Source organism: Dipodomys ordii, unplaced genomic scaffold (genome assembly GCF_000151885.1).
Source record: "Dipodomys ordii isolate 6190 unplaced genomic scaffold, Dord_2.0 Scaffold2, whole genome shotgun sequence".
Taxonomy (NCBI): domain Eukaryota; kingdom Metazoa; phylum Chordata; class Mammalia; order Rodentia; family Heteromyidae; genus Dipodomys; species Dipodomys ordii.
In genome coordinates, this window is record NW_012267218.1 from 4,149,766 (window position 1) to 4,176,826 (window position 27,061).

Below are 27,061 nucleotides of genomic sequence, written 5' to 3' on the forward strand. Positions count from 1 at the left end.
TGGTCACTGGATGTGATCAGCTCAGAGGGCCTACTGTGCCTTGGGTCCCAACCGAGGGGCTGTGTGGAAATGGGTGGGGAGTGCGGCTCAGAAGAGCTCTCACCTGTGGCTGAGGTTCTTCTCTCCAGAGACTCTTGGCGGTGCTGCTGCTGCTCCATCACTTGTCTGAAAAGCAAGCACAGAGGATGGCCTAATCTGTCTGTGTCCAGCATAACACGCTCTAGGCCATCTGGACCAGTGAACTCAACTTACAGAGTTGATTTCTCAGTCCTTCCCACTGCAGTGGCTGCCTCCACGTAAAAGAGGGGACACGCTGGGCTCAAGTGCCCAAATGGGGAAGGGCTAGCCGTCTCCTGAGCTCTGGTACACTAGCAAAAGGCTGCACAGTGGGGGTGAACTTCTGACTGACTTGATTTCATTCACTGGACTGAGACTGATCAGGCTTTTCCTTTAGGCCACAGATCCCTAGCCATTTCTGGCCCCAGGAAGGTCTGTTCTTAGTGTACCTGGCTGACCTCTGTGAGACAATTCTTAGGGACTATTGCTTGTCAGGAGAAGGCCACACACCATATCATTTCTACTGCACACCCACTGCAGGACAGACCTCTTTGGTTCTGCTGTACAATGTCACGTGCATCTCAATGGGACCAATATCCTAGTACTCTAATGGCCTTGGGTGCTCTCAGATGCTGAATGAGTAAGGACAGTGATCCCTATGGATATCCTCTGAGTGCAGTGGTGAATGGTAGAAAGCAGAGGCCTTCTGGTATCACCTAGGAATGATAGCAGGGCTGCAAACTCCACCTGTGTGCTACTGAAACCCAGGGTTGAGTGTTCTCAGGCCGGCACTGTTGAAAACAGGCTGTGTCTGTGCGTTGGCCATGGACTGAAGTGAGTTCTGGGTCTCTGGTGTGCAATAGGTGCTCAGTCAGTGTTTTCTGAAATAGAAATACATGAATCTCATCTAGGAAAGGAGCTTTTTAGTCACTTCTCTGAGATTCATGGCTTCATGATCAGAGACAAGCCTCGGAGGCCTGGGTATAAAGTGAGTACCACGGGCTGCAGGTAGTATGTGGGTATGTGAAGCGCTCCCACCAGCATCCGCATCAGCTTCTACATCCAAACTGCCTGAATTCCAACTTCCTCCATGGATCACTCAGGAATCCACAGTAAAATGAAGACCTTGGAAAAATCAGGTCTTAGACTGGGGATGCAGTGTAGTGGCAGAGTGCTTGTCTAGCATGTATAGGGTGTTGGTTCTATCTGTAGAACTGCAAAAAAAACAAAAACGAAAACAAAAACAAAAAACTCTTCTGAAGTTATGACTGTGTGCACTATGAGCTATACCTCTCTCCCGGAAAACGAACTGTGGCACTGAGGGCTTCCGTACTTCAAAGTATGACCACCAGGGGGCGCTCTGGTCTGGCGCATGTTCTTTGCAGCCCACCTTGGGTTCAAAATAGGGCAGTTTAATGGAAGGACCTATATAACAGCAGTAAGTCTCTACATTTTTGCCTCTCCTTGCCTTCTTCTGGGTAAAGGCTTCCTGGGACCTGTCAGGAGCTTGAAACTGAAGTCAGACTTGGCTGTTGGCCTTCTTGTGCTCAGGCTACATTCTGCTTCGGCCTCCTATTGTCAGGAGGTGAGCCATTTCCATTCTGAGCCTCAGCTAGCCTATCTGGGAAAAGCTAACAGTAATAACAACCACTAATGGTTACTGTGAGGATTGAAATAATACAAAAGCACACAAAGATCTTCCTAAGTTGCAAAGTGCTACAGTTCTGAGGGCAGATCAGTGAACACCTGTGAATTGACAGAAGCACACTAGGAAGCACATGTTCATCTAATACCTCAGGCAGAGCAAGGTTAACAACATCTTCAAAGGAGGTAACAGGGTAAGGAGCAATGGCTTGCCCAGGATAATGACACAGCATGTCAGAGACAGAAGGCTTAGGGATCCATCACCCGAAGGCATCTGGGAGAGGCCAAGGAAGAGAATGTGTTAAATCTCACACCAGTTGATGGGTGGCAGGCACCAACTCCCTGCTGTTCAGCGCTGGAATGGCACTTGCCCACACACTTGGAGTAGGGTGTATACAGCCTGGGCTGGGCCTCACTTCCCTCAACAAGCGCTCTCAGATCTGAGGCACAGGCTGTTAGAAGCAGATCACCAGGCATAGAGATGGCAGACCTGGGTTTGGGGGTATTTCCTTGGGGAGGATGCTCCAGACCTCTGGTGTGATCTCTGGACATAGCACAGTGCTCCCTTCCCGGAGGGGAAGGATCACAGCCCAGGGAGCTGTCTCCCGCAGGCTATGCCCTCTAGGTCATAACTACCTCCTCTGGCACTTGGGAAAGTTAAATTAAATGGTGACTGTCCAGCACATGCACATTGTCAGTCTCAGCATAAGGGCTATATTCTGGAGGTAAGGGTGCTCACTATAAAACACCAGGACCTCCACGGCCCTCTGGGACTCCATATCCAGGAAAGGCTGCCTGTAGTAAAGCTCTCCCTCGTTTCTGGTCTGGCCTGTTGCCCCTGCCCTGAGTGTGTCCTCCCCAGCACTATGGAGGAGGTATCGGGCTGGCGGCTGTGGGTTACCTTCTCTGCATGTCCATCTCCTCAGGAGAGGGGCCATTCTGCACCTGACGCTGAGTGGAGGGGCCTGCGGAGCAGAGAAGCAGAGTGGAGCAGTCAGTAGAGGGAAGGAAAGCCCTGCAGGTAACCATGACTACAACTCCCTCCCCAAGTCCTCCTGGCGTCTCTTTCCCAGTGGGCCCTCCCACCTGTGCGCGACCTTGTCCCACCCAAGTCAATCACCACTTCTCCCTTTCCTGTGGCTCCTTGCTGAGCCAAACTATTAGCTGTTGGCATCGCTTTCATTCCCTTCAAATGATATTTGATATTTCTGCCTCCTTACTTTCTATTGTCACCACAACTCCTTAACCCTAGCTCTGGCCTAAAACCACCATGACAGTGGCCCAAACCAACCAGTCTGTGTTATTATGCATTTGAGCACACAAGTGACCTCGATGGTGGGTGAGAATTCAGGTCTGGCTATGTGCGGGGGGGGGTCGTCTTTGCCTCATGCCTGCTGCCTGCACTAGGTTCTGCAGCTGTGCGTGGGGAAGCGTGAAGTCTGGCATCACTCTACTCTGGGTTGCCAGGGAGCCCCTCAGATCACATTCAGCACCGTAGAGACAGGACTTCGCTGTCAAACCTTGCGCTCACAGAAGCGTTGGTGCTAAGAGCCTGTGTCAAGGTTCCCTGAGCCCCGAACCTGAGAAAGAACGGATGGTTCCATCTCTCTGACAGTTCAGGTGTCCTGTGGAAACCACAGAGTGCCACAGGGACTTGGAGAGGGACTGTAGGCAAACCTAAGATGTCAGCAACACCAAAGCTACATAACTTCAATACTGACATGCGGAATCTCACCTCAGAGGCTCAGAGAGGTCAAGACCCTTGCCTCCTTGTTCTCAGGAAACAAGCAATCGATATACAAGCCCTATTACATCAGTGTCTGGGCACTTCCTTCCTTCAACTGAATTCTAGTTCTCACGACTGGTGCAGGGAACTTGGAATGGTAGAGAAAACTAACCCAGAAATGAAAATGACTAGTTCAGTCTAATTATAACAAGAGGCAGAGGAAGATAGTTAGCTACAAAATACCACCTGCTTCTGCCCCGCTTTTTTTGCAGTACTGGGATTTGAACTCAGAGCCTCATGTTCTCACTTGGCTTTTTCTCTCAAAGCTATGCTGTACCACTTTGAGCCACACCTCCACTTCTGGATGCTTGTGCTAGTTAATTGGAGATAAGAGTCTTATGATTTTTTCTTCTGAGGCTGGTTTCAAATCGTGATCCTCAGATCTCAACCTCCTGAGTAGCTCCAACAGGAGCATCTGGCTCCTCTCTCCCCTCTTCCCCTTATTTTTTTTTCCTCCCCCTTATTTTTGTGCCAGTTCTGTGGCATAACTCAGAGTTTGGGTGCTATCCCTGAACTTCTTTTTGCTCAAGGCTAGTACTCTACCACATGAACCACAGCTCTACTTCTGGCTTTTTGGTGGTTAATTTTAGCCACAGAGTCACACAGACTTTCCTGCTCCAGTTAGCTTTAAACTGCAATCCTCATATCACAGACTCCTGAGTACCTAGGATTACAGGGGTAAGCCATAGTGCCTGGCTCCCCCCCCCCCTGCCATTTTTGGGCAAGACTAGGGTTTGAACTCAGGGTCTTAGGTTTGTTAGGTGCTTTACTTCCAGATACACAGACACAGACATAGACACATGCACATACATGCATATAGCCTCATTTTTCAGACAATAATTTTGCCCAGGCTGACCTCAGACCTAAGTTTTCCTGCCATGGCTTTACACAGATAGCTGGGATGACAAATACAAGCACCGTATCTGTCTATTGATTTAGATGGGGTCTTGAACCTTTTGCCTGGGCTGGCCTCAAACTGTGATCCTTCAGATCTCTGCTTCCTAACTAGGCGGAGCTCTAGACATGAGCCAGAATGTGCTTTTATGCTTGGTCAAAAACAATTCCTTTCTTTCTTAAATTCAGCCTCACTGTGGTATCAGATTGAGATTAGTTTGAAGAATAAAGCTGGTGACTCACATGCCACCAGCCAGTCACCTGTAATCCTAGCTACTCAGGAGGCTGAGATCTGAGGATTGTGGTGTTCAAGGTCCTGAGTTTAATTCCCAGTACAGAGAGAGGGGGTGGAAAGAAGCTAAGTCCCTTGGACGGAGTAGCCTCTGGTCTATGGCCTGTCCTGTCCCAGGGCTGAGGCCTTGGGTGTCTGGGCTCCACGGCTGCTCTAAGCTCCTTTGCATCTGCTGACCTGGTATGGTCAGGGTGACTGCCTCTGCCCCCAGACAGCAGCCAGCTGCCCACCCTGTGGTCTAATGGGGCAACTTGCTTTGGATTCCTCCTTCTGCTGGTTGGCCTGCACTTGCTCCCAACATCCTCAGCCAGCATGCTTCTCCAAAGGGCGAGGGAAGGCCAACAGGAGCTCCAGGTTCTCCCAGGCCTGGTTCTGACACTTGAGACACACTTCAAAGTTGGCTGGAGAGCAGAAAAGACAGCACTTGATTGCGTATGGCCCTCCACTATGCCTACTGTCTCTCAACTGGCCAAGCTGCCCCATGCAGAATCTCAGGAGGGACAAGGAGAAGGCCTATTCTTCCTCCCACCCCCTTCAGTCATGGGGCTTGAACTCTGAGTCTGGGCGCTGTCCCTTAGCTCTTCAGCTCAAAGTGAGTGCTCTACCACTTAAGCCATAGCACCACTTGCGGTTTTCTGAGTGGTTTATTGGAGATGAGAGTCTCACGGACTTTCCTGCCTGGGCGGGCTTTGGATCTCAATCCTCAGATCTCAGTCTCCTGAGTAGTTAGGATGACAGGCATGAGCCACAGCTGTATGGCCTGAAGGCCCATTCTTTCTTGGCAGTCTGGTCCCTTGGGAGACCCCAGGCAATAGGGCACTGGTGGGTGCTCCTTCATCAAAGACCCTGTTTTTCAGGCAGGAGCAGCTGCCACAGGAAAGTTCTCCGGTTACTAGTAATCACATGCCTATCTGTCCAGTGCTGAACGATCGCGGGTGTCTTCCCTGCAGTACAATTAGAGGCCAAAGTGGAGGCCAAGTCACCTCTCACCCCGAGCTGAGATGGGATCCTGCAGAATCCCGGGCAGTGGACAGGAGGGGAACTTGATCCTCCCACTCCACCTTCCATAGGTCAGCAGTTACCCAGTCTTACTGGTTCTATGTGTGCTGCCCCCAGAAACCCTGGGTCTTTCCATCCACTCCTGGCTGCCTCCATATCTCTCTCGTGGACTCATGGCTGGGTTTACCCTTTGCCCTACCCCTGTCCTTTCTCCATACCTGCCCTGTACATGGACACTACAGCCCATGTGGCCTCAGGAAAACAGAGCTGCCCGTTGCAGGTTACCTGATAGGAGTCGAGGCTCCTCGGGCTTGGCTTTAGCCCTTCTGCTTCCTGTTCCTGCTCACCAAGCCTGACCCCAAAGTGCTCCCTACCTCCTCATGTTCTGGGGACTAAGCAATCTGCCTGGGACGCCTTCTTCTCCTGCCACGGTTTCTAGGCTGATCTCTCAGTCCCCTCTGTCACAAAGCTTGCCCAAGTCCCACTCTCCTCTCCATTTCCCCACATCCATGTGGGGAGACTCCCAGCCGCCTCCCTCATCACCGCGATCTGAGAGCTAACTTCTCTTCCACACCAGACCCTGAGCTTGAGGGCACAGAGTGTAACTCTCACTCATCAGCAACTCTGGAAGGGGTCAGGTTGTAAGCATTATGCCCACCTTTGGTCCTCAGCTCCACCCAGACCTGAGTACCTCCTAGCTCTGGAGTCCCGCCATAGAGCTGGCCCCTCCCTCTCTCCATCCAGACCCCCCTGAGCTCCCACCTATCTCACTTCCGATCCCCAGACCCAGCTGCTACCTTATATATAGTGGAGGGCGCCATGTGCTCCCTCTCCGGAGGAAATATGGCTCCGGTAATAAACCTTGTAACAATCTTTCTCCTGTGCCTGCGGCCTCTGACTGGTCCCCTGGGATGCATGGGATGGATCCTTTCACAGGTGAAGAGGCCAGGCCAAACCAGCCTTAAGTGAAAGTACAGACCATCTAATAGGTGAGACTCAGCAATACAGGCTAAGAAGGGGCTATGGTTTGAACATTGCCACTAAAAACTCTTGTTGAGAATTTAACTGCATTGTAATGGTATTAAAGGTTGAGACTGTTAAAAAAAAAAATGACCAGCCAGTGCTGGTGGCTCAGGCCTGTAAGCCTAGCTACTCAGGAGGCTGAGATCTGAGGACCACGGTTCAAAGCCAGTCCAGGCAGGAAACTCTGTGAGACTCTTATCTCCAATAAAACCACTAGAAAACCGGAGGTGGTGCTGTGGCTCAAGCGGTAGAGCACTCGCCTTGAGCTGAAGAGCTGAGGAACAGCGCCCAAGCCCAGAGTTCAAGCCCCATGACTGACAAAAAAAGACCAGGCCATGAGTATTCCATTTATTAAGTGTATATGTCCATTTGTCTTTTCTTTTTTGGTACTGGGGATGGAACCCAGGACATTGCACTTGCTAGGAAAGTGTTTTGCCACTGAGCTACATCCCAATCCCATTCTTATATATAGAATTTGGTGATATTATAAAAGGCTGAGTTTAGTCCCCTCTGGCAATTCCCTTGCCTTCTCGTTGCAGCAAGAAGATCCTCACCAGATACCACATCTTTACTTTGGGAATTCCTAGATTGTAGAATAAAGCCAGTAAGTTCCTAATGATAAACTAATTCATCTTAAGTGTTCCATTACAACAGCACAAAGGAGACTAAGAAAGAAGGGACCTTTCACATTCATGCTTGTTCAGAAAAGAGGCCAATCAGAGGTGGGTTCTATTCTTGCTAGGATTGATGAGAAGCCCTGGGACCCAGCTGAAGAGAAGGGGCTGCTAACCCAGCCTTTGTTTCCCATGTCTTTCTGCCAAGGGCCTCTCTAGCTCTTCACCAGCTGTGAGATGTCTGGAGATATCTGCTGTGGTCACGTGGTCACCTTTCTCTGAACAGCAAACACAGGAGGGCACTCATCTGAGGACATACCTTAACGGACCTGTTCCCAGGAGCAGCTTGGTGGCAGGAGTGAGATTGATTACCTGCCTAAGGCTCTGCCCCACATTTGTGAGCTGGGCACCCCTGGGCGATCTCCCTGCATCGTCATCTATAAAGTGAGATGCTAACACCAACACGAATATGAATAATGGTGCCTCACAAAGCTGGTGGGGAAAAAATGAATTGCTTGATCCAAGAAGCACGTGGTAAAACCTGCAAAATGTTAGCTGTTGTGGCCACTTAAACTCTGCGAGGTCAGATATGACCCTGCCTGTGCATTGCTCCTTGGTCCGGGTTGGTCTGTAGATGCTATTCAAAAGGCACTCCTATTCCCAGGAGGGGTGGTGGCTGAGAGACTAGGGCCTGGCTTGCCTGAGGGAGTTTCCAACTAGGGTAACACTCTTCACCTCTGGCAGGTCTTACTAAAGTCAACGAAGAGCATATCTGTACTATGGACACAGAAAAATGCAAAAGAAAATAAGCCAGAATGCCACATACTAGAAAAAGCAGGGTAGCCAGGTGCGTTACTGGTCTAGCCCAGGGCATCAGGGCTCACCTGTTGGCAGCAAGCCAAGCCTCCTCTCTGAACATAAAGGGCTGGGAGAGAACAGAGGCTGAGCCTCAGCTGAAACCTGAATCCATGTCTGTCTGTTCCAAGTCCCATAGGACCCAAGTGGCTGACTTCTTGCTGTCTGAGGCCCAAATTCTACCAAACACCCACTCCTCCCATGGTAACTTGGGGGGAGGTATCCTTTTATCTCTGCAGGTGATGTAGTGGAGACTATAGGGGAAAATCAACAAGGGGCCAGCCTCCAGCTCTAAGCCTATTGGGAGGTCAGTGAGAGAAAGGAGAGGAAAGGCGGTTGGCCGGAGGGGTAGAGGTAACGGACCCAAGGCAGACTGTGTGACTGGAGGAAGTGAAGCCCAGAAGATGGCACCCCATTAAGAGAGTACGTAAGACAGGCACTGGGAAGGGCAGTATCCCACCTGGGACTCACTGAGGGTGTCAGGCAGGTGACACCACTTGAGAAGGGCCTTTACTGGTTGCCATGTGCCTTTCACAGGCTGCTCCAAGATGGCGTGACCTTGCACTTGAAACAAGGGAAAAACCTGACTACAGTGTCGTGGCATTTCCGTTTCCTTTTTAGTTCACCTCTGACGATGGTCATGATGACAATTGTTGCCTAGATTGCTTTTCAAGGAATTTTAAGGCTGCTTTTGTTGACCATACCAACTCCTTCACTGGCCTGTGCAGGCATCCAACTGGTGACCTTTTGATGTCAGAGGGCTGAAAACTAGCCCATGATCATGTTAGGCCACCATTGTCCCTCCTTCCCCCGCTCCCTTCAAGACATGTTCTCTTGCTACGAAGTCTAGACTGATCTTGGCTCATAATCTTCCTGACTCAGCCTCCTGACTGCTGGGGAAACAGATGTACACTACAAATATCCAACTGTGTCACAGTTTTCTTTCCTGCCTTTTTTCTTCCTTTTTTGGGTGACACTGGGGTCTGAACTCAGGGCTTTATGCTTGTGTGACTGGCTGGCACTGTATATCCTGAGTCACACCTTTAGCCCTGCTTTTTGCTGGTGATTTTGGAGATAGAGTCTCAAGGACTTTTCTTCCCAAGTTGGCTTTGAATTACAACCTTTCAGATCTTAGCCTTCTGAGCAGCTAGGATTATAGTGTGAGCCACCAGTACCCGGCAATGTGCCACCATTTTCTGAAAACATCCTATGACATTATTAAGATTAATGATGCATCTGCAGATCACCAATTATCCTACTTCTTATCACCTTCTCTCATGCCCTAAATTGCCCTGGTTCTTCATCCCGTGCATGTCCTAAAGCCCTATCTTTGGAGAGAACTATTAGAGTCTTGCTCTTCCATCTCTGCATGTGGCTATCCTGTGAATAAACTCTCTCGTGAAAAACTCATCACTGCAGTGATTATACAATATGGTGGGAGGAATGGTCCCTGGTAGCACACTTGGTATTTGTATTACACTTCTTCAAAGGCTTTTACAGCATCAGTTTTTGACATAAGGGCCTGACAAAGGATTCCAGTGCAGGATACCATCAACTGCAAGCATGCTGCCTATCTGTAACAGGAAGCAGTAGGGAGAGCGAAGGAGAGGGAAAGAACCGGATGCACTTGATCAGCTTCAGGGAGAACGGACCAGAGGCAGATGACACATCCCCCCTCTCCCACACCCTCACCACGTGGCTGAGATGCCTCAGCATGGACAATCACACACAATCACAGCACAGGGCACTCCCCACCCCCACACATGATTGTCTACAAACCTGTGAAGCGCAGGCACAGAACAATTGGACAGAGTTGTTCATATTCCCAATATGTTACACAGCTCTTGGTGTACAGTCAACACGCACTATTTAGTGCATAAAGGATACTGAGCTCTGGAAAACTGTCTGAAGATCTCCAGCCTCAGCATGGAGGACCATACAGCCAATGTACACTGATTTGCCTGATGGCAGCAGGACAGAGCAGATAGGAGGAGGGGGACAGGGGTGCAGAGGAGGCACCCCGACTGGCTCCTTCCTTGGACAGATGCGTGCCTATGCTGTGGTCTTGCTGGCTTCACTACCCATGTCCTCATCTGCAGGGTACCTAGGAGATGTGACCCTGGAGAAAGGTGACACGTAGGGTTCTATACAGACTTAAGTGCTACCAGATCTGACCTTGGGGGCTGGGCTGATAGGCTTGAGGGCCTTAATTAGGTGGGCAGCTCTCGATGGCAGAACATGTTCTCCCTGCTGACTGAAAGTAGTCTGGCCAGTTGCCTACAGAGATCTGTGAGGACCGGAGGGACTGTCTTATAGGCTGGGCAGTCCTGAGCATGGAGAACTGTACTCTGCTCCTCTCCGGCCCTCCCAGTAGCCTCCATACCCACCTCTCATCCCATTCCCACCCCTGGCTGTGATCTTCTAGACTACTACATTTATAGAAATAACCTTCAGGGTGATTTTTTTTTTTTTTTGGTTGGTCGTGGGGCTCGAACTCTGGGCCTGAGCGCTGTTCCTTAGCTCTTCAGCTCAAGGCCAGCACACTCTACTACTTGATCCATAGCACCACTTCCAGTTTTCTGAATGGCTTATTGGAGATAAGACTTTCCTGCCCGGGCTGGCTTTGAACCGCAATCCTCAGATCACAACCTCCTGAGTAGCTAGGATTACAGGCGTGAGCTACTGGTGCCCAGCTAGGGTGATATTTTTGTTTGTTTCTTTTGTTGAGATAGAGTATAGCTCAACAGCCTAGTCCTCCGTCTTAGCCTGCCAGGTGCTACCACATGTGGGCCTTCATGGGAGCTTTGCTGGAGTTTCACCACTAAGTAATTAAGTGCTAAAGAGAGACTCTTCCTTCTCTGGCCCCAGTTTCCTATAAAACAAGAAGGATGGAACCAACGATCATTTAGCAAGCAATCTAGACCAAAGGACAAAGAAGGAAACATGCAAAAATGTTAACAGTGGGATTTTCCAAATGATGCACCAGTGTCATGAACTAGCTTTGAAATAAAGATCAAGAGTTCCTATGAAGGGCATTCCTCTGTGATTCCATCCCCTGTGAGGCTGTGGGGCTCCTACCAGCATGGTAATTTAGACAGCCCAAAGTGAGCAGAGGAGGCAAAGCTGACACCTGCTTCTAAGAAAGGCCTTCTGCCAGCCTACCCCCACACATTATTGAGCCTCTGGGCCACCAGCCCCAGATTCTTCAGGGACAAGGGGACTGGGACTAAGTTTCCAGCTTATCTCTATAGGGAAGGCATCCCTTGGCCTCCTGAAAAGATGGAACCCGAGATCCCAGGAGTGCCAGAGTCAAAGGATCCAGAAGCTGCTCGGTGATACTTGATGGAATTTCTGGCCCGTGAACGGCAGCCACCTGGTTTGCACTGGGCAGAATCCCAAGCCCTCCTGAGTCCCTCCCCTTCTTCTCCCCCCTCCACCACCTCCATGGCCGAGTCTCTTTCTTCTCCCTCCCCCCAACCTCTCTGGATGGCTCCTTCCAGGACATAGCCTTCATTATGCCTTCCCCTTTGTGTCAAGGCCTTGCCTTCCTCATTAAGTGCTATTCCGATTTCCAGGCAGGCAAGTGTCCATCCATATGGGAATGGAGTCTGTGACCTGGGTCTAAACGCTGATTTGGCCACTATCCTTAGAGTCACCTGGCCAAAGCCACACAGGAATTGGTGGCAGAGTTGGGGTGAGCGCCCAGGACAAATGTGTCCTCATCAATGACTGATCACTGATGTGGGATCATATTTAAACAAATAGCAAAGGTAGGCAGTGTCTTTCTCTCCCATGCTCACCTTAGGATTTGACAAAATACATGACTGCCATCCCTCCACATTTTAATGTTGCTTTAGTTGCTTGCTTAAAGAAAGGTTTTGGGAATCTTCCAGTCTTTTCAGCCTAGTCCTTATTGTATGAATTTAGGCAAACAGTAGGATGATAGTCTGTACTAGCATTACCAGTACAAGCTGGCCTGTCAGTCCCTCAATTCCAGAAATAGACTCCCATTCCTGTGCCCTACCCTTGGGCCAAGCATTTAGGACCTCATGGAGTAGAAATCCTCTTATAAACGACAAGACTCCTTCAGAGAGGGGCGATGCCCAGGCATCACGGAGTGAAGACCCAATCAGCCCTCGAATTACACTTCCAAAATGAGTCACCAAGGAATCTTCTTCAAGGAGGTCCTCTTCTCATTCTGACCATGACAGCTTGCAACCTGGGGCCACCCTGGATGCCAGTGAACAGAACCAGGGAACAGGGCAGAAGTTTGCCCAAGATCACAGCCACCAGGAGCAACATGGAGGCACAACCAGGAGCAAAGCACCCTGCCTCACCCCACCCCACCCCACAGGTTTGTTTGTGCTTGGGACATCTCCTCAGGCAAGCTGTTTTTCTAGTAAGGTCTCCTTTTCCCTTCCTAATGAGCTCGTTTAAGAACACAAAATAAAACTTGAACCTCAAACAGAACAAATCTCAAAAGCAATGTCATCTTTATGGTTCACAAAGCATTCCTGCAGAACGTTTGGTGATAGATTACCCAATTATTCAGTGTAGGGCTTATTAGCTCCACTTTATAGATGGGGAAACGAAGGCTCAGCTCAGAAAAGATGAGGGACTTGCCTGAGATGGCTCGGGCATCCAGCAGGCAATGTACCTGGAGCCCAGGCCTCCAGATGCCAGTTGACACTGCTGATTCTAGACCGCCACTTCTGCACACCCTGCCATCAGCAGTGAGACACTCTCAAAAGATCCAGCACCCCCACCCCAGCCCTGCCCCAACAGGTGGGAGGGAGAAGAGAAGCTAGGAGGAGCAGAAGAGAGAGGGAGGCGCTCCATCACCTACAGGTCACTCTGCAAAGCATGGTGCAGGCACAGTGGCAGAAGCAGAAGCAGTGGAAGGTCCACTCCCTGCTGACCATGACGGGCAGGGCTTCTCGGCACACTCCTTGAGGCACCTCTACATCCTGGCCACTTACCTCCTCTTCCTCAGCTGCCTGGCTGGCGCAGTGGTAACGGATATGCTGTCCCTCTGTCTGATGGGCTCCACCCGTCAATCTTTAATGAAGCTTCCCCAGGTAACCTATCACCACACTCCTAGCTACCTGACTCCTTCAAGCTCTGGGGGACCTGGAGGATCATCCAGACCCTTTGTGGGGGCCCCGCCCACAAGCTCTGGATATACCAGGTGTTGCCAGAAGGACCTCCCACCGCAGCTCTCCTCTTACCTTGTGGGGAACAGGATGGGACCAGGGTAGATGTGTAGGCAGAGGAAGCAGGTTGGCTAGGCAAATGGATTCCTGGGCACTGTGCAGCTTAGTGACCTGCTCTTCTCTGTATCCAAAGGCCTCCTGGCCTTCCATCTCCTTTTCTTCACCATCACATCTGTTCTCGCTCCTGACCTGTTTCTGCCACTTCTACTTTCTTCCCCAGGCAGATCAGCTCTGAGCTTTATGTAAGATCAACCCTGGCCCCACCAGCAGGCCTTCCTCTCTGGACCCCCTGCCACTGCCAGGCAGCCGGGGGTACAATGTCATGCCTGTGGGTACAGTGACGGTGCCTTCTATGTGCAAGGCTGGTCTGTGCATCAATGATGGATAAAGTCGTGGTATCCAAAAACCTTGGGTACACCTTCTGTCATCTTCAAGGAGCCATTGTAATTATTCTCTCTCCTCTCCTTCATCACCGTAGGATTCTGCACATGACCTAAGTCACTGCTCCCAACCAACACTGCAAGTTCCTATTTGTTTCTGGAGACTTCTCATCCCTCTCTGCATACTAGCACTTGGCACAGGACCTGGCACAAATTGTATGGGAGCACCTGTTCCCAAAGGCAGAATCCATTTCCCTATGCCATGCTTGGTTTCTCCTGTTCTTGGCCTCTACGAGTCTCTATAAAATTGTCTTTCAGTGTACCTCTCTGGTCTGTTTAGATTTGAGCCTCATACACTCTTACTTAGGGGATTTCCAACCTCTTTGCTTCAGGCTTGTCCTCTTGAGCCTGCTTTTCCATGTTAAACAACAGAGAGCATAGCTCTTCCTGCCATTCCTTGGCTAGGGCTCAACTGTGGTTTCCATGGCTTGCATGGGAAATCCTTACCCTGGGATGTGAGAACTAAATGCCAACTTCCTCACCTAGTCTCAGTACTTCCGGTTTCTCTCTCTCTCGCAAGTGACTGCACTTGGAAAAGGCAGCCAACGACACCAAACTTGCCTACAGTCTTCCCTTGTAGGGACACACTAGTCCCTCTGCACTTCTCTGGAATAGACTATAAGTACCCCAAATACGCATGCATTTGTGAAAACAAAACAAAACAAAATCCAAAAACCAACCCCCCTACAACCTGGACTTCAACGGAAACTCCAGCTCCAGCTCTTAGCCAGCTGCCTTCCTCCCCGCATGGAGCTCATACTGTCCGGCCCACTGCAATCTCCTGTGGGAGCCACAGAGCTATGCTCCTGGGTTTGTACCCTTGGGACAGCTTTTCACTTGCTCCCCAAGGACTTAATCTTCCTACCCCGGGGGTTGCACGAGTGTGTGTGTGTGTGTGATGAAGTGTAGAGTAGCACCCACCATGTCCTCAGTGCTCACTACCTGCCAGGCGTTGCTGTGAGAATGAAGACTGTGGAAACTGCTGGGAGCTGAATTTGAGTCCTGATCTATCAGGTGTTAGCATGTATCTGTAGCCCCCAGACCTGAACTCCAACCTGCCCTTCACAAAAGCGAACTCTCCTTGGGGCTCCCAGCAGTTTCTCCTGGATAGCTGTGCCCAGACCTTGCTGGGCACGCAGGGTAGGTCCCACCTCTAGCCCTGGTGTTACAAGGATGCCCCCCCTTCCCGTGGGGGAGATGGCCATGTTAGCTCCTCTGATAAACCTCCTTATAAACTTGCTTCTGTATGTGATGGTTGCCGTGTGGTCTTCTGGGATGGATACTTTCATCAAGTACTCTTCCACCTCACATAAGCTGCAGAAGTTCTGAGCTCTAGAATATAATGACCGAGCCTGCCTTTCCAGGGCTGGCCCTGTCTACTCCCACTTCCCCTCTCCCCTCCCACATGTGCCAGCACCAGCAGTGCTCCCGTGGGAAGCACAAAGCTCCAACATGTCACTGCGATTTTATAATTTGCTTCTTCTTTCTGCACTACTCTCTAACCTTCACAAACATGCAACCATCCTGAAGATTCAAATGAGCCATGCTGCTGTGGTGTGGATAAAGTATCTCCCCAAAGGCTTATGTATTGAAAACCTGGTCTTGGTGGTGCTATTGAGGTGTCTGGATCACAGGCTATAATTCATCAATGGATTTACCCACTGACCAGTCACAGGACAGTGGCTATTAGGAGGTAGAGATTAATTAGAGGAAGGAGACAGCTGTTGGGGGTATGCCTTTGAGGGGTATATCTGTACACACATGCGCATGCACGTGTGCAAGCGCACGCGTGCACACAATCACACACACACACTCTGCATCCCAGCTGCCCTGAAGTGAGTGACTTTCATCTGCGACAACCATGATACCTCACATATGCCAAGAAACAGAAGCCAAGTGACCATGAACCAAAACCTCTGACAAAGTGAGCCAAACAAACCTTTCTTCCTCCAAGCTGTTTTCATCAGGTATTTTGTCACAGCGACAGAAAAACTAACACACATCTCCATCCCCAGAGCTCTCCCTGGAGACTGCTCCCTTACCACAGCTCAGGCATGCTGTGGGTCCCGTAATTCCCTCCACTATAGTATGCATCATCCTGTATCCACAAGTCTCTGTACCCAGCTGCAAGTTCCATGAATGCAGAGACCAAATCTTACTCATAACTGTGTGCAAAGTGCAGAATATATGCCCAGTAATTCACAGGTGCTGTTTGTTCATTCATTTGCCAAACAAACAGAATTGTGATAAGCATTATGGATCCAGCCATGGATACAAACTTCTTACTTAGAACCTGCGATCTACAGAGGGTAGACAGACAAACAAGTAAGGACACAGCACAAAAACAGCAAATTATGGTGGGCTGAGTGTGGGTCCAACTTAAGACAGACAACTGATTAGGTGACATTTAAGTAGAGGCCCCACCGAAGTGAGGGAAGGTGGGCAAGGACACCCTGGGCACAAGGGACAGCAGGACCCAGGCCCGAGCCCGATGCACCAGGCCTCTTTGGGGAATGGTAAGGAGGCCAGTGTGACTAGAACCAAGTAGGAGAGGTAGAGTGGGAGAAAGCAAAGGCAGCAAGGTGGCCAGGCCAGAGCCACAGGGGGCATACCAGCTTCAGAAAAGAACATGGACTTCTTTCTGAGGAAGCTGAAGTCCTTGAGAGCTGAACAAGGACTGATCTGACATAGACCTAGAAAAATTGATTTGCTCGCTGTGTAGAGAAGAGACTCAAGAAGGTGAAGTGTGAAAGTAGGCAAATTGAGCTGGTGGCTGTTGTAAAACTTGTTTGCTGAATGATGGCTAGATGGACGAATGCAGGCAGAAGACAAGCTGGTGGGGGACAGGGTCTCAGGTGCTCATTCCCTGTCCGTATTAGAAACTGAAAGTTGTATCTCTAATTCAACCCTTCACTCTCCAGACGCTATGGAAGGTTATGTGAGTTAGCTCTTATCCTTTATGCACCGAAGATGTGAAATTATTGAAATGATGAACTGAACTGTACTGCATTTATCTTAAATGCAGCTTTCATTTTTTTAAAGGTATCAGGACTGAGGCTTGAACTCAAGAGCCTGGAAACCATCCCTGAGCTTTTTTTCTCAAGGCCAGTGCTTTATCACTTGAGCCACAGCTCCACTTCTGTTTTATTTTGGTGGTTAACTGGAGATGAGAGTTTCACAGGTTTTCCTGCCAGGGCTGGCTTTGAACTTAAATTCTCAGATCTCAGCCTCCTGAGTTGCTAGGATTACAGGCATGAGCCACTGGTGCCCAGTGAAATTATTGTTCTTTAGGGAAGAGGTTATATGAGAAAAAAAATATATGAACATTTATGAATTCTTCATTCATTTTCATTGGGTATTTGCCTACAAAGATGGGATTATATTCATAATTTACTCTGATCAAGTTGGGTTAACAGCAGATAACTAGTCAAACAGGGTGTCTTTTGAGAGGCTTTAACTCAAGAATTCATACACTAGCTTGGCATTTTTGCTCAATGCTGGTGCTTTACTACTTGAGCCATACCCCCACTTCTGGCTTTTTGCTGGTAATTGGAGATAAAATTCTTATGGACTTTTCTTCCTGGGCTGGTTTCAAATTGCAACCCTCAGATCTCAGTATTCCAAGCAGCTAGCAGTAAAGATGTGAGCCTCTAGCGCCTGACTGAAAGGCAGTCTTTTTTTTTTTTTTCCAGTTGTCCGGCTGGAACTCTGGGCTTGGGCGCTGTCCCTCAGCTCTTCAGCTCAAGTCAAGCACTCTACCACTTGAGCCATGGCGCCACTTTCAGTTTTCTGCATGGTTTATTGGAGATAAGAGCCTTACAACTTTCCTGCCCAGGATGGCTTTGAACTGCGATCCTCAGATCTCAGTTTCCAGGGTAGCTAGGATTACAGGCATGAACCACTGGTGCCCGGGTTGAGAGGCAGTCTAATTCATATAATATATGCAGTGTCTCCTGACAGGTCCATGTTGTCAAGGCCCAGGGAGCTGAGCACCGCATACATTGGCATGTGGTGCTCCAGGAACAACACAATTTATACTTTTTTTTTGGTAATTCTTTATTACTGAGGCTTGTCAGGGCCTTGCGCTTACCAGGCAAGCAGTCTGAGTTGAGCCCTACCTCTAGTTCTACAAGTCACATCCGCATCTATCGTACTTTCAAATCTCACAACAACACGAGGTGATTATTATATCCATCTTCAACATGAGGAAATTAAAGCTTAGCATGGGAAAACGGCTTGCTCCAGGTCTCACAGCTGTTACACATGGCAGAGTATGTGCCGAACAGATACCTGTAGCTAGGTTTGATGCCACTCCAGTCTGTGCCCTTGTCCATCACCTGTGCTAATATAGGTGGCACTTGGGCTGGCTGCTTGTCCAGGCACATGAGGACAGTCCCCCCACCAGGAATGCATTAGGCAGATGCTGGAGAGACTGTGCTCTATAGTGTCTGTTCACTCTCTTGTGGTCTAATTGGGCAGGTGAGGTCCAGACTGTACTGTGGAAGACAAAGCCCCCAAAGAATGCTGCCATTAGTGTTAGGTAGATAGCCTTGGGCTGGTGGCAGGAGGTGGCCTTCTTTCTTTTGGATGTAAGCTATAAACCAATCATCAGCCCTTTAAAGGAGGACAATGACAGCAGCAAGATACTGGTGAGCTGTTCAGAAACTGGAGTCCCCACAAGCAGCACACAGTACCTGCAGAGGGATACCCTAAAGGCCAGGCAGAATCTCCCAAGCCATGTAGCTCTCATGTTTCACCCTGGTCTACCATCAGCTTCTTACCACGGATTGCCTTGGCAGAATGCTCCCTACCATCCTGCCTCCTCCAGCACTGCGGCACTGGGCACTGCCACCGGGGCAGGAACTGATGTTACCTCTGCAGGTCATCTTTGGGATTTAAAGAGTAACTTGCTAAGGTAATTTTCAGTTGACAGTTGTACAAACATCATTTCAGGCTCTCCTTATAATACCCTGTGAGGTAGGTATGAAAACTCAGCTTACAGTTGGAAAACTCAGTTTAACAGTCTTGGACAGCGTAAGTGACCCACTCCAGGTATACTCTTAGCACAACAGGTGCCCAAACCCATATCTGTCTGGGTCCGCATCGGAAGCTGCTTCTGCAGCACCCACATCAACAGCCATGGCCCTTCAACAGGGCTGTTGGGGGACGGAGGCGTGTCCTTGGTCTGTGGTGGCGTAGATCAGCAGGCCAAGGTGACGGGTGCGATTTCTGTGTGAGACAATTCCATTAACCATGTCCCTCAATCACAGATAGCACCCCTCACCTTGAGCCCAATGTCACAGGCAGGCTGGCGAGCGGTGGTGCTGGGTCAGGAACTCCATCTTGCTCTGTTCAGGAGGGTGTAAGAGCAGGGGGCACCAGGTATGCTGAGACACAGACTGAATGAGTGAGCAAATTCGTGCTCCTACATGCTTACACAGCAGTCTCTCCTAAAGATGTAAAACACAGATGTGAAAAGACACCTTTCTCTGAGGAGCTCAGATTCAAGACTAGACAAACAAGAGTCCGGGCTAGAGGATATCCCCTGTACACCTGCAATGACCTCACAGAACAGTCATGAAAAGGACGAGCCACTAACAGGCCAGGAGACAGGCCCAGGAACTGCTGGGGCAGCCTGGCTGAGAGGTGAGAGCTAGTTAGTGGCCCTAAGGTAAGAAGCAAACCTAAGTGAAGGCAGATCCAGGCAGAGGGCGCTCGGTGCTCGTACACGGTCTGCTTCAATAACACCGGCAGGGAGGTCTGACAGAAGGGGAGCGGAAGCTGGCTAGTTAGGACTGTGCTGACACCTCAGGGGAGACAGTGAGCAGATGGGGCTGTAACAGACAATAACATGGCAGAGGTGTCCCAGGACAACTCAGCATACATGCCTGACACAGAGATGCTTGACACTGAGTTGGGGCCTGAGCAGAGAGTCAGAAGACAAGTTCTAGGACTCACATGCCCTCAGGTGTTGGTTTGTTCCCCTAGCTGACCAGATAACGAGGTTCTAGAGATAAAGAGGATACTTCCTGACTGAATTCAGGCACTGAGTGTGATGAGTCGAGTGGTGCACACTGTTAGGATACAGGCAAATAGAAAACACTATGACATGCTGAAAGGACGCCTAGACTTTTCAAGGCACGGGGGAGGTCAGGTATTGGTGGCTCACCCCTGTAATCCTGGCTACTCAGGAGGCTGAGATCTGGAGGACTGTGGTTTGAAGCCAGCCTGGCAATGAAATTCCATCTCCAAAATAACCAGCACAAATTTGGGCTGGCTGTGTGGCTTAAGTAGTAGAGCCTCAGCCAAGCCAGCAGGCTAAGCAAGCATGAGCATTCCGTAGAAAGCCCCAGTACATAACAGGGTAGGGAAGAATGCATTAGGAAAAATGTAGAGCCAAGGGCATTCAAGGTACAAACAGCCTGAACAGAATCTGGTGACCTGTGTAACTACTGGCACTTGGGAATCCAAAGGCCCTGTTAGAATCAGCAGTCTGTGAGTCTGCGCATCATATTCCTTCAAGAACAGAGGTTAGTCGAAGACAGATGTGTCCTTGAGTTTAGAAGATGGCTGCCAGAGGGTAGCAGGAGGCAGGGGCCAGGAAAGGAAACCTGGGCCGCCTGGACCTTCCCTACCCCAAGCCCATAGGCACACCCAGGGTGTCAGCAGCTTCACAACCAGGGTGATGATGACAGCTTAGTATCTCTTTTTTCTCAGAAGGTTAAAGGGTAATTCCCCACAAAAAGATGTTTATGAGTAAAATTCATCCCAACTGCAAGGAACAGAGGCTTAGCAATGCTTCCACCTTCTTCAATGAGGAAACAGAAGTGAGCCCATGTTTCACTTCATCTCTGTCTAGAAGTCCCTTGCTGGGTTCTTTCTCAGTGGGTCACTGGCATGGACTAAGGACATGGCTGGGTTTGGATAAATTCAGTGAACATTTGTCATCTACCATTAACTAGTAGAGTCACACCTTAAAACTTCTAATGACATTATCACCAGCAGGACAAGTAAGAGACAGACATAACCACTGTGTTCTAAGAGGCCAGGAGAACCAACACTTCACCTCATTTCTAATTCACCTACATTGCCTGGCAGAGTGGGAGAACCCTTGGGTGTGACCTAGCTCTGCCTGGACTCTTGTGGCCCTGTGAGTCCCTCCCCTTGCCACGTTTTAGTTTTCCCTTTATGCCAGGAGAAGCTTTGAGTGTGGAAAGTTTCTTTACAATTCTCTTTTACCAGAAGCCAAGTCCCACCACCTTGGGGCCTGCACCCCTAAAATAGGAGATAAGTGAAGAATGGCCATGCTAAGTTGACAGAACCCCCATAGTGGTGTAATAGAAGTATTTTGGATCTGGGGACAAAGTGAAGCAACGTGCCATTAAGGACATCTACCAGGTTACTCATGCTGTCTGACTCATCTACAAACCGTCTTCCCACGTCTCCTCCTTCATCCTAATGATTTGCTATGATAACTGACATTACCTAGGGAGACACTATGCTAATTAGAAAGGACACAAATAAACAGTAAGATGGAAGGTACACAGAAGGACAGAAGGTGTACCTTCCAGAAGGTAAATTCCCTAGAATTTACCCTGTGTGGGCAGCATCACCCCCTCAGCTCATGGTCAGAAGCTCCTGACCCCCACTTGGTTTACATTTTATGAAGGTTCCATCAGAGAGGCACAACTATTTACGTTACAGAGGACCTTGGTGACTGACTTCCCTGACTCTGCTCACTAGGCTGGGGCTCTGGAAGCCTCACATCTATTAGGCAGGGGCTCTACTGCTGAGCTAAACTCCAAGCCTCAAAAGGCACTCATCGTGCTAGCAATTCCAAGGATCTTAGAAGCTTTTGTGTTAGGAACTGGGTATTAAAATATTATAATAGGGCTGGGAAGGTGGCTCAGTGGTAGAGCGCTTGCCTTGCATGCCTGAGGCCCTGGGTTCAATTCCTCAGCACCACATAAGCAAAAAGAAAAAAGCCGGAAGTGGCGCTGTGGCTCAAGTGGTAGAGCGCTAGCCTTGAGTTGAAGAGCTGAGGGACAGCGCCCAGGCCTAGAGTTCAGGCCCCACAACCGGACCAAAAAACAAACAAATAAAAATTATAATAATCCTAGCTACTCAGGAGGCTGAGATCTGAGGAGCACAGTTTAAAGCCAGCCGGAGCAGGAAAGTCCGTGAGACTTGTGGTGCTGTGGCTCAAGTGGTAGAGCGCTCGCCTTGAGCTGAAGAGCTGAGGGACAGCGCCCAGGCCCAGAGATCAAACCCCACAACTAACAAACAAAAATAAAAAATTAAAAAAATTAAAAGATGCAGTAACAATAATAACAGCAATAATATGAACAAAAACTAACTTGGAGTGATGATTAGGTACTAGACTAAACATTTCACCTTCTAGCTCATTTAAACCAACCCTATACATCCCCCTTTATAGATACAGGCACTGAGGCACAGAAAACTTAAATAAGTTGCCCATGGTTCCTCAGCTGGAATGTGACAGAACCAGAATTTGAACTAAGCAAGCAGTCAGACCCCAAGCCTAGTGCTTAATTACCATGCTCCACCAATGTCAAACCCTCACAGCTACAGGATATGTCTGAGGTGGTCAGGACACTCCAGAGGAGAAAGCCTTAGTCCTCTCAATAGCTGAGGTAATGGTCTAATAAGAGCCACAGGGGGCTTCTTTAACTTCCCTGGTCAGAAATGTGTGCTGGCTTTACTCATCCTGTCTACACCAAGTGTCAAATTCCCCATCTTGAAGGTATGTGGGATCTTTCAATGGACAAGCCCCACCCTCCCTCCCAGTTTCATTTCTGCCCTCCTTCCCACCTGCACGCTCCAAGACATGCTGCGTTATCCTCTTTACCGGCATGCAGCTCTTCTGCCTGGGACCCCTACTCACACTCTGCTTTATGAACTCCTCGCCCTCAGAGCTCCAGCTCAAATGCTACAACTGGTGATACCACTGACAGGCAGTTACCTGTTTCTCTTCCTTTGTTCTCCAAGCACCTTACATACTCCTTTATTAGAGACTTACTACAATGCTGTATAGTCAGTTGCTTATGAATTCAAACTAGTAACGTGTAGGGGACGCTACTTATCTATTCTATCCTAGTCCCTTACATTCAGTAGATATTTGCCATCTGTTAAACATATGAGGAAGTACATTTTTCAGACATGGAAGGATATCCAACATAAAACAGAACAGGACATAACAGCTTTAAGAGCATATTGGGGCTGGGAATGTGGCTTAGTGGTAGAGTATTTGCTTAGCATCCGTGAAGCCCTGGGCTCAATTCCTCAGTACCACATAAACAGAAAAAGCTGGCAGTGGTGCTGTGGCTCAAGTGGCAGAGTGCTAGGCTTGAGCAAAAGAAGCTCAGAGACAGTGCCCAGGCCCTGAACTCAAGTCCCAGGACTGGCAAAAAATAAATAAAAAAGAGCATGTTGGTATGAACCACTATGATAGCTGGCAAAAAGATAGAGTCATTGTTTCTCCTTCTAAACCAAGAGTTAGGCAGCAGGTTTCCCGAGGACCTGTGTAATGTCACTCAATGGAATGGCAGTGCTAGGATGCCAGCCAACCAGAGCTGTGTAGGTAACAGGAGAGGGTCTCGGCATCAAGCCAAGACAAAGCCCAGCTTACCTCCTTCTTGGGAATTCATGATGTTCAGGGCAAACAGCATTGCATTGGAGAAAGTGGTCGCCTCTTCCTTACTTGCAAAGTTTAAGCCATATACCTGGCGGGCATCTCGCCACTGGTGGAAGGTTGGTGTTGCCTGATTGTACTTCAGCCCTTTCACGATCGAATAATTGATCACAACCTAGAGGAGAAGAGACCGAGAAATGAGTATAAAGAAAAGGTAAGTGAAATGGAGGGAGCCCTGATGGGGCAAGGATATTGTATCCCCTGGTTTATGGTGCATTGGGATGGGGTTCAAAGAAAAGGAAAGTATGATTAGAGACATTTTCCCAACATATTCTATAGAGCAGTGAGAATGTGAAAAACTCATGATTTCATTTAACTAATAATATTGTGTAGGCACAAATCTCCAGTTGAGCAGGCCTGAGCTGGGAGCAGGCTCCCTGGGGGCTGGCTTAAGGGCTGCCTCTTAGCCTCAGCACTCAAGGTGGTTACTGTGCTTTCCTGGGGCTTATGAATGACAAAATGAGAATAAAGCTGCCTTTACTGACCACATGGGGTTACTGTGATATAAAGCTGTGATACATATCTATACTAGACATACTTTATATCATCTAGATATCCTGATTCTCTCTGCATAGTGTATAAATACTTAGAAAGCATTAATTAAAAGCCGAGCTTGGAAAAGCTAATGCACGACATGAATATATCAGGACTCAGAAGTTATGTTCTTGTGTTGTTTTTTTTGGTGCCAGTCCTGGGGCTTGAACTCAGGGCTTGGACACTGCCCCTGAGCTTCTTTTGCTCAAAGCTAGCCCTCTACCACTTGAGCCACTTCCACCTTTTTCTGTTTACATGGTACCGAGGAATTGAGCCCAGGGCTTCATGCACGCTAGGCAAGCATGCTACCACTATGCCACATTCCCAGCTCTTTTTCTAGCCTTTAAAAGAATTTGTATAAAATTAGAATTGTTGCTTTCTTAAATGTTTATAAGAATTTACCACTTAGCACACTGGGTCTGGAGTTTCCTTGTGGAATGGTTTTGTAATTACATATTAAGTTTCTTTAGTAGACATAGAAAAATTTAGTAGAAAATTAAGATTTTTCTATTTTTTCTTTCTTTTTCAGTTGTGGGGCTTAAACTCTGGTCTTGGGTGCTGTCCCTCAATTATTATTTTTTTGGGGGGGGTCCAGTTGTGGGGCCTGAACTCTGGGTGTGGGCACTGTCCCTTAGCTCTTCAGGTCAAGGCTAGCACTCTACCACTTGAGCCACAGCGCTACTTCCGGCTTTTTTTTCTGCTGATGTGGTGCTGAGGAATCGAACCCAGGGCCTCATACATGCAAGGCAAGCGCTGTACCACTGAGCCAACTTCCCAGTCCTGTCCTTCAGTTCTTTAGCTCAAGGCTAGTGCTCTACTACTTGAGCCATGGCACCACTTCCTGTTTTCTTGTGGTTAATTGGAGATAAGAATCTCCCAAATTTCCTGCCTAGGCTGGCTTTGAACCTTGATCATCAGATCTCAGCCTCCTGAGTAGCTAGGATTACAAGCATGAGCCATCAGCACCTGGCTTCTATTTATTCTTGTGTCAGTCTTGGGGCTTGAACTCAGAGCTGAATGTTGTCCTTAAGTTTTTTTGCCCAAAGCTAGCACTCTACACTGAGTCACAGCACTAATTCCGGCTTTTTGGTGGTTAACTGGAGATGAGAGTCTCAGGCTTTTCTGCCCAGGATGGCTTTCAACTGTGATATTCATATCACAGCCTCCTAAGTAACTAGGATCATAGGTGTGGGCCATTAGTGCTTCGCTTTTGTATTTTGGCAAGTTCTTTTTCAATGAATATGTCTATCTCTTCTAAATTGACCAATTTCAGGGTATGTTATTTTATGTTTTTATTGTTGTAAGATAGTAGTGCTATCACCCTTTTTATTCCTGGTATTGGCAATATGTTTTCTTACAATAGATGCATAATTCTATTTTCTTTTTTTTTTTTTTGTCGGTCGTGGGGCTTGAACTCTGGGCCTGGGCGCTGTCCCTCAGCTCTTCAGCGCTCTACCACTTGAGCTACAGCGCCACTTCCGGTTTTCTGGTGGTTTATTGGAGATAGGAGTCTCACGGTCTTTCCTGCCCGGGCTGGCTTTGAACCGCGATCCTCAGATCTCAGCCTCCTGAGTAGCTAGGATTACAGGCGTGAGCCACCAGCGCCCGGCTCATAATTCTATTTTCTTTATTTTATTTCGTGTGTGTGTGTGTGTGTATGTGTGTGTGTGTGTGTGTGTGTGTGTGCGCGCGCTCGCCGTGCTCATGCACGGGTCTTGGGACTTATACTCAGGGCCTGGGAGTTATCTTGGGGTTTTTGTGCTCTACCACTTAAACTACAGCTCTACCTCTGGCTTTTTAGTGGTTAACTGGTGATAAGAATCTCAGAGATTTTTCTGCCTAGACTGGCTTTAATCCAAGATTCTCAGATCTCACCCTCCTGAAGTACAGGATTCTAGGCTTAAGCATTCAGTGCCCAGCTCATTAATTCTCTTTCCAAAGAATTGACACTTGGCTTCAAAGAATCAAGATATATATATATATATATATATATATATATACATATATACACATACATACACACACATATATATATATATATATTTTTTTTTTTTTGGGTCCGGTTGTGGGGCTTGAACTCTGGGCCTGGGCGCTGTCCCTCAGCTCTTCAGCTCAAGGCTAGCGCTCTACCACTTGAGCCACAGCTCCACTTCCAGCTTTTTTTCTTTTTGCTTATGTGGTGCTGAGGAATCCAACCCAGGGCCTCAGGCATGCAGGGCAAGCGCTCTACCACTGAGCCACCTTCCCAGCCCCATCAAGATATTTTATTTTATTGTATCTTTCTATTATTGGCTTTTGATTTTCTTTTTTCTTCCCTCCTACTTTGGCTTGGTTTAATCTACTTTTTGATTTTTCTAAGTTCTTGAGATAAAAGTATATAGATAGATTACTGATTTTCAGTTGTTCTTTTCTTAACATGTGTATTTAGAGCATAAAATTTCATTCAGGCACTGTTTTAGCTGCAACCCATAAATTTTGTTGTTATATTTTCATTATCATTTAGAAGAAAGCATTTTCTAATTTACATTGTAATTTCCCATAGCTTACTTAATAATGTACTGCTTAATTTATAAACACTTGGAAACTTTTTGTAGTTATATTTCTGATACTGATTTCTGGTTTGATTATTCTGTTGTCCAAGAACATACTTTGTAAGGTTTTAATCTTTTAAAATTTGAGACTTTCTTATTTTATGGCCCAGTATATGATTTATAGCTAAAAGTTGTATGTTCACTTGAAAAGACTTCGTATTGTAGAATTATTGGTTGTAATTTCTACAAATATAAATTAAGTTAAACTGGCCAATAATGTTATTCCTATTTTTTTGTCTTTATTCATTACTGTCTACTTGTTCAGTCTATTATAGGGCATGATCAGAATTTCTAAATATGCTTTGAACTTGTCTATTTCTCAGAATCTTTAGATTGGTCCATTTTGCTTTATGTAGTTAGAACACATTGAATGCATTAAGTTGTTTTGGTTTCTTGTTCAATAGATC

The 27,061-nt window shown here is 48.1% G+C and overlaps 1 protein-coding gene across 2 annotated transcripts in view; it reads right to left on the reverse strand.

Annotated features, from left to right (window-relative positions):
* Positions 1-27,061, reverse strand: part of Evl (Enah/Vasp-like) — a 60,701-nt gene that overhangs the window by 13,171 nt on the left and 20,469 nt on the right. For both annotated transcript variants that reach the window (XM_013016330.1, XM_013016325.1), the window contains exons 3-5: positions 23,467-23,644; positions 2,603-2,666; positions 104-165 (exon numbers count right to left, since the gene is read on the reverse strand). In XM_013016330.1, coding sequence (XP_012871784.1) covers positions 104-165; positions 2,603-2,666; positions 23,467-23,644 — 304 coding nt within the window. The remainder of the gene's footprint in view (positions 1-103; positions 166-2,602; positions 2,667-23,466; positions 23,645-27,061) is intronic.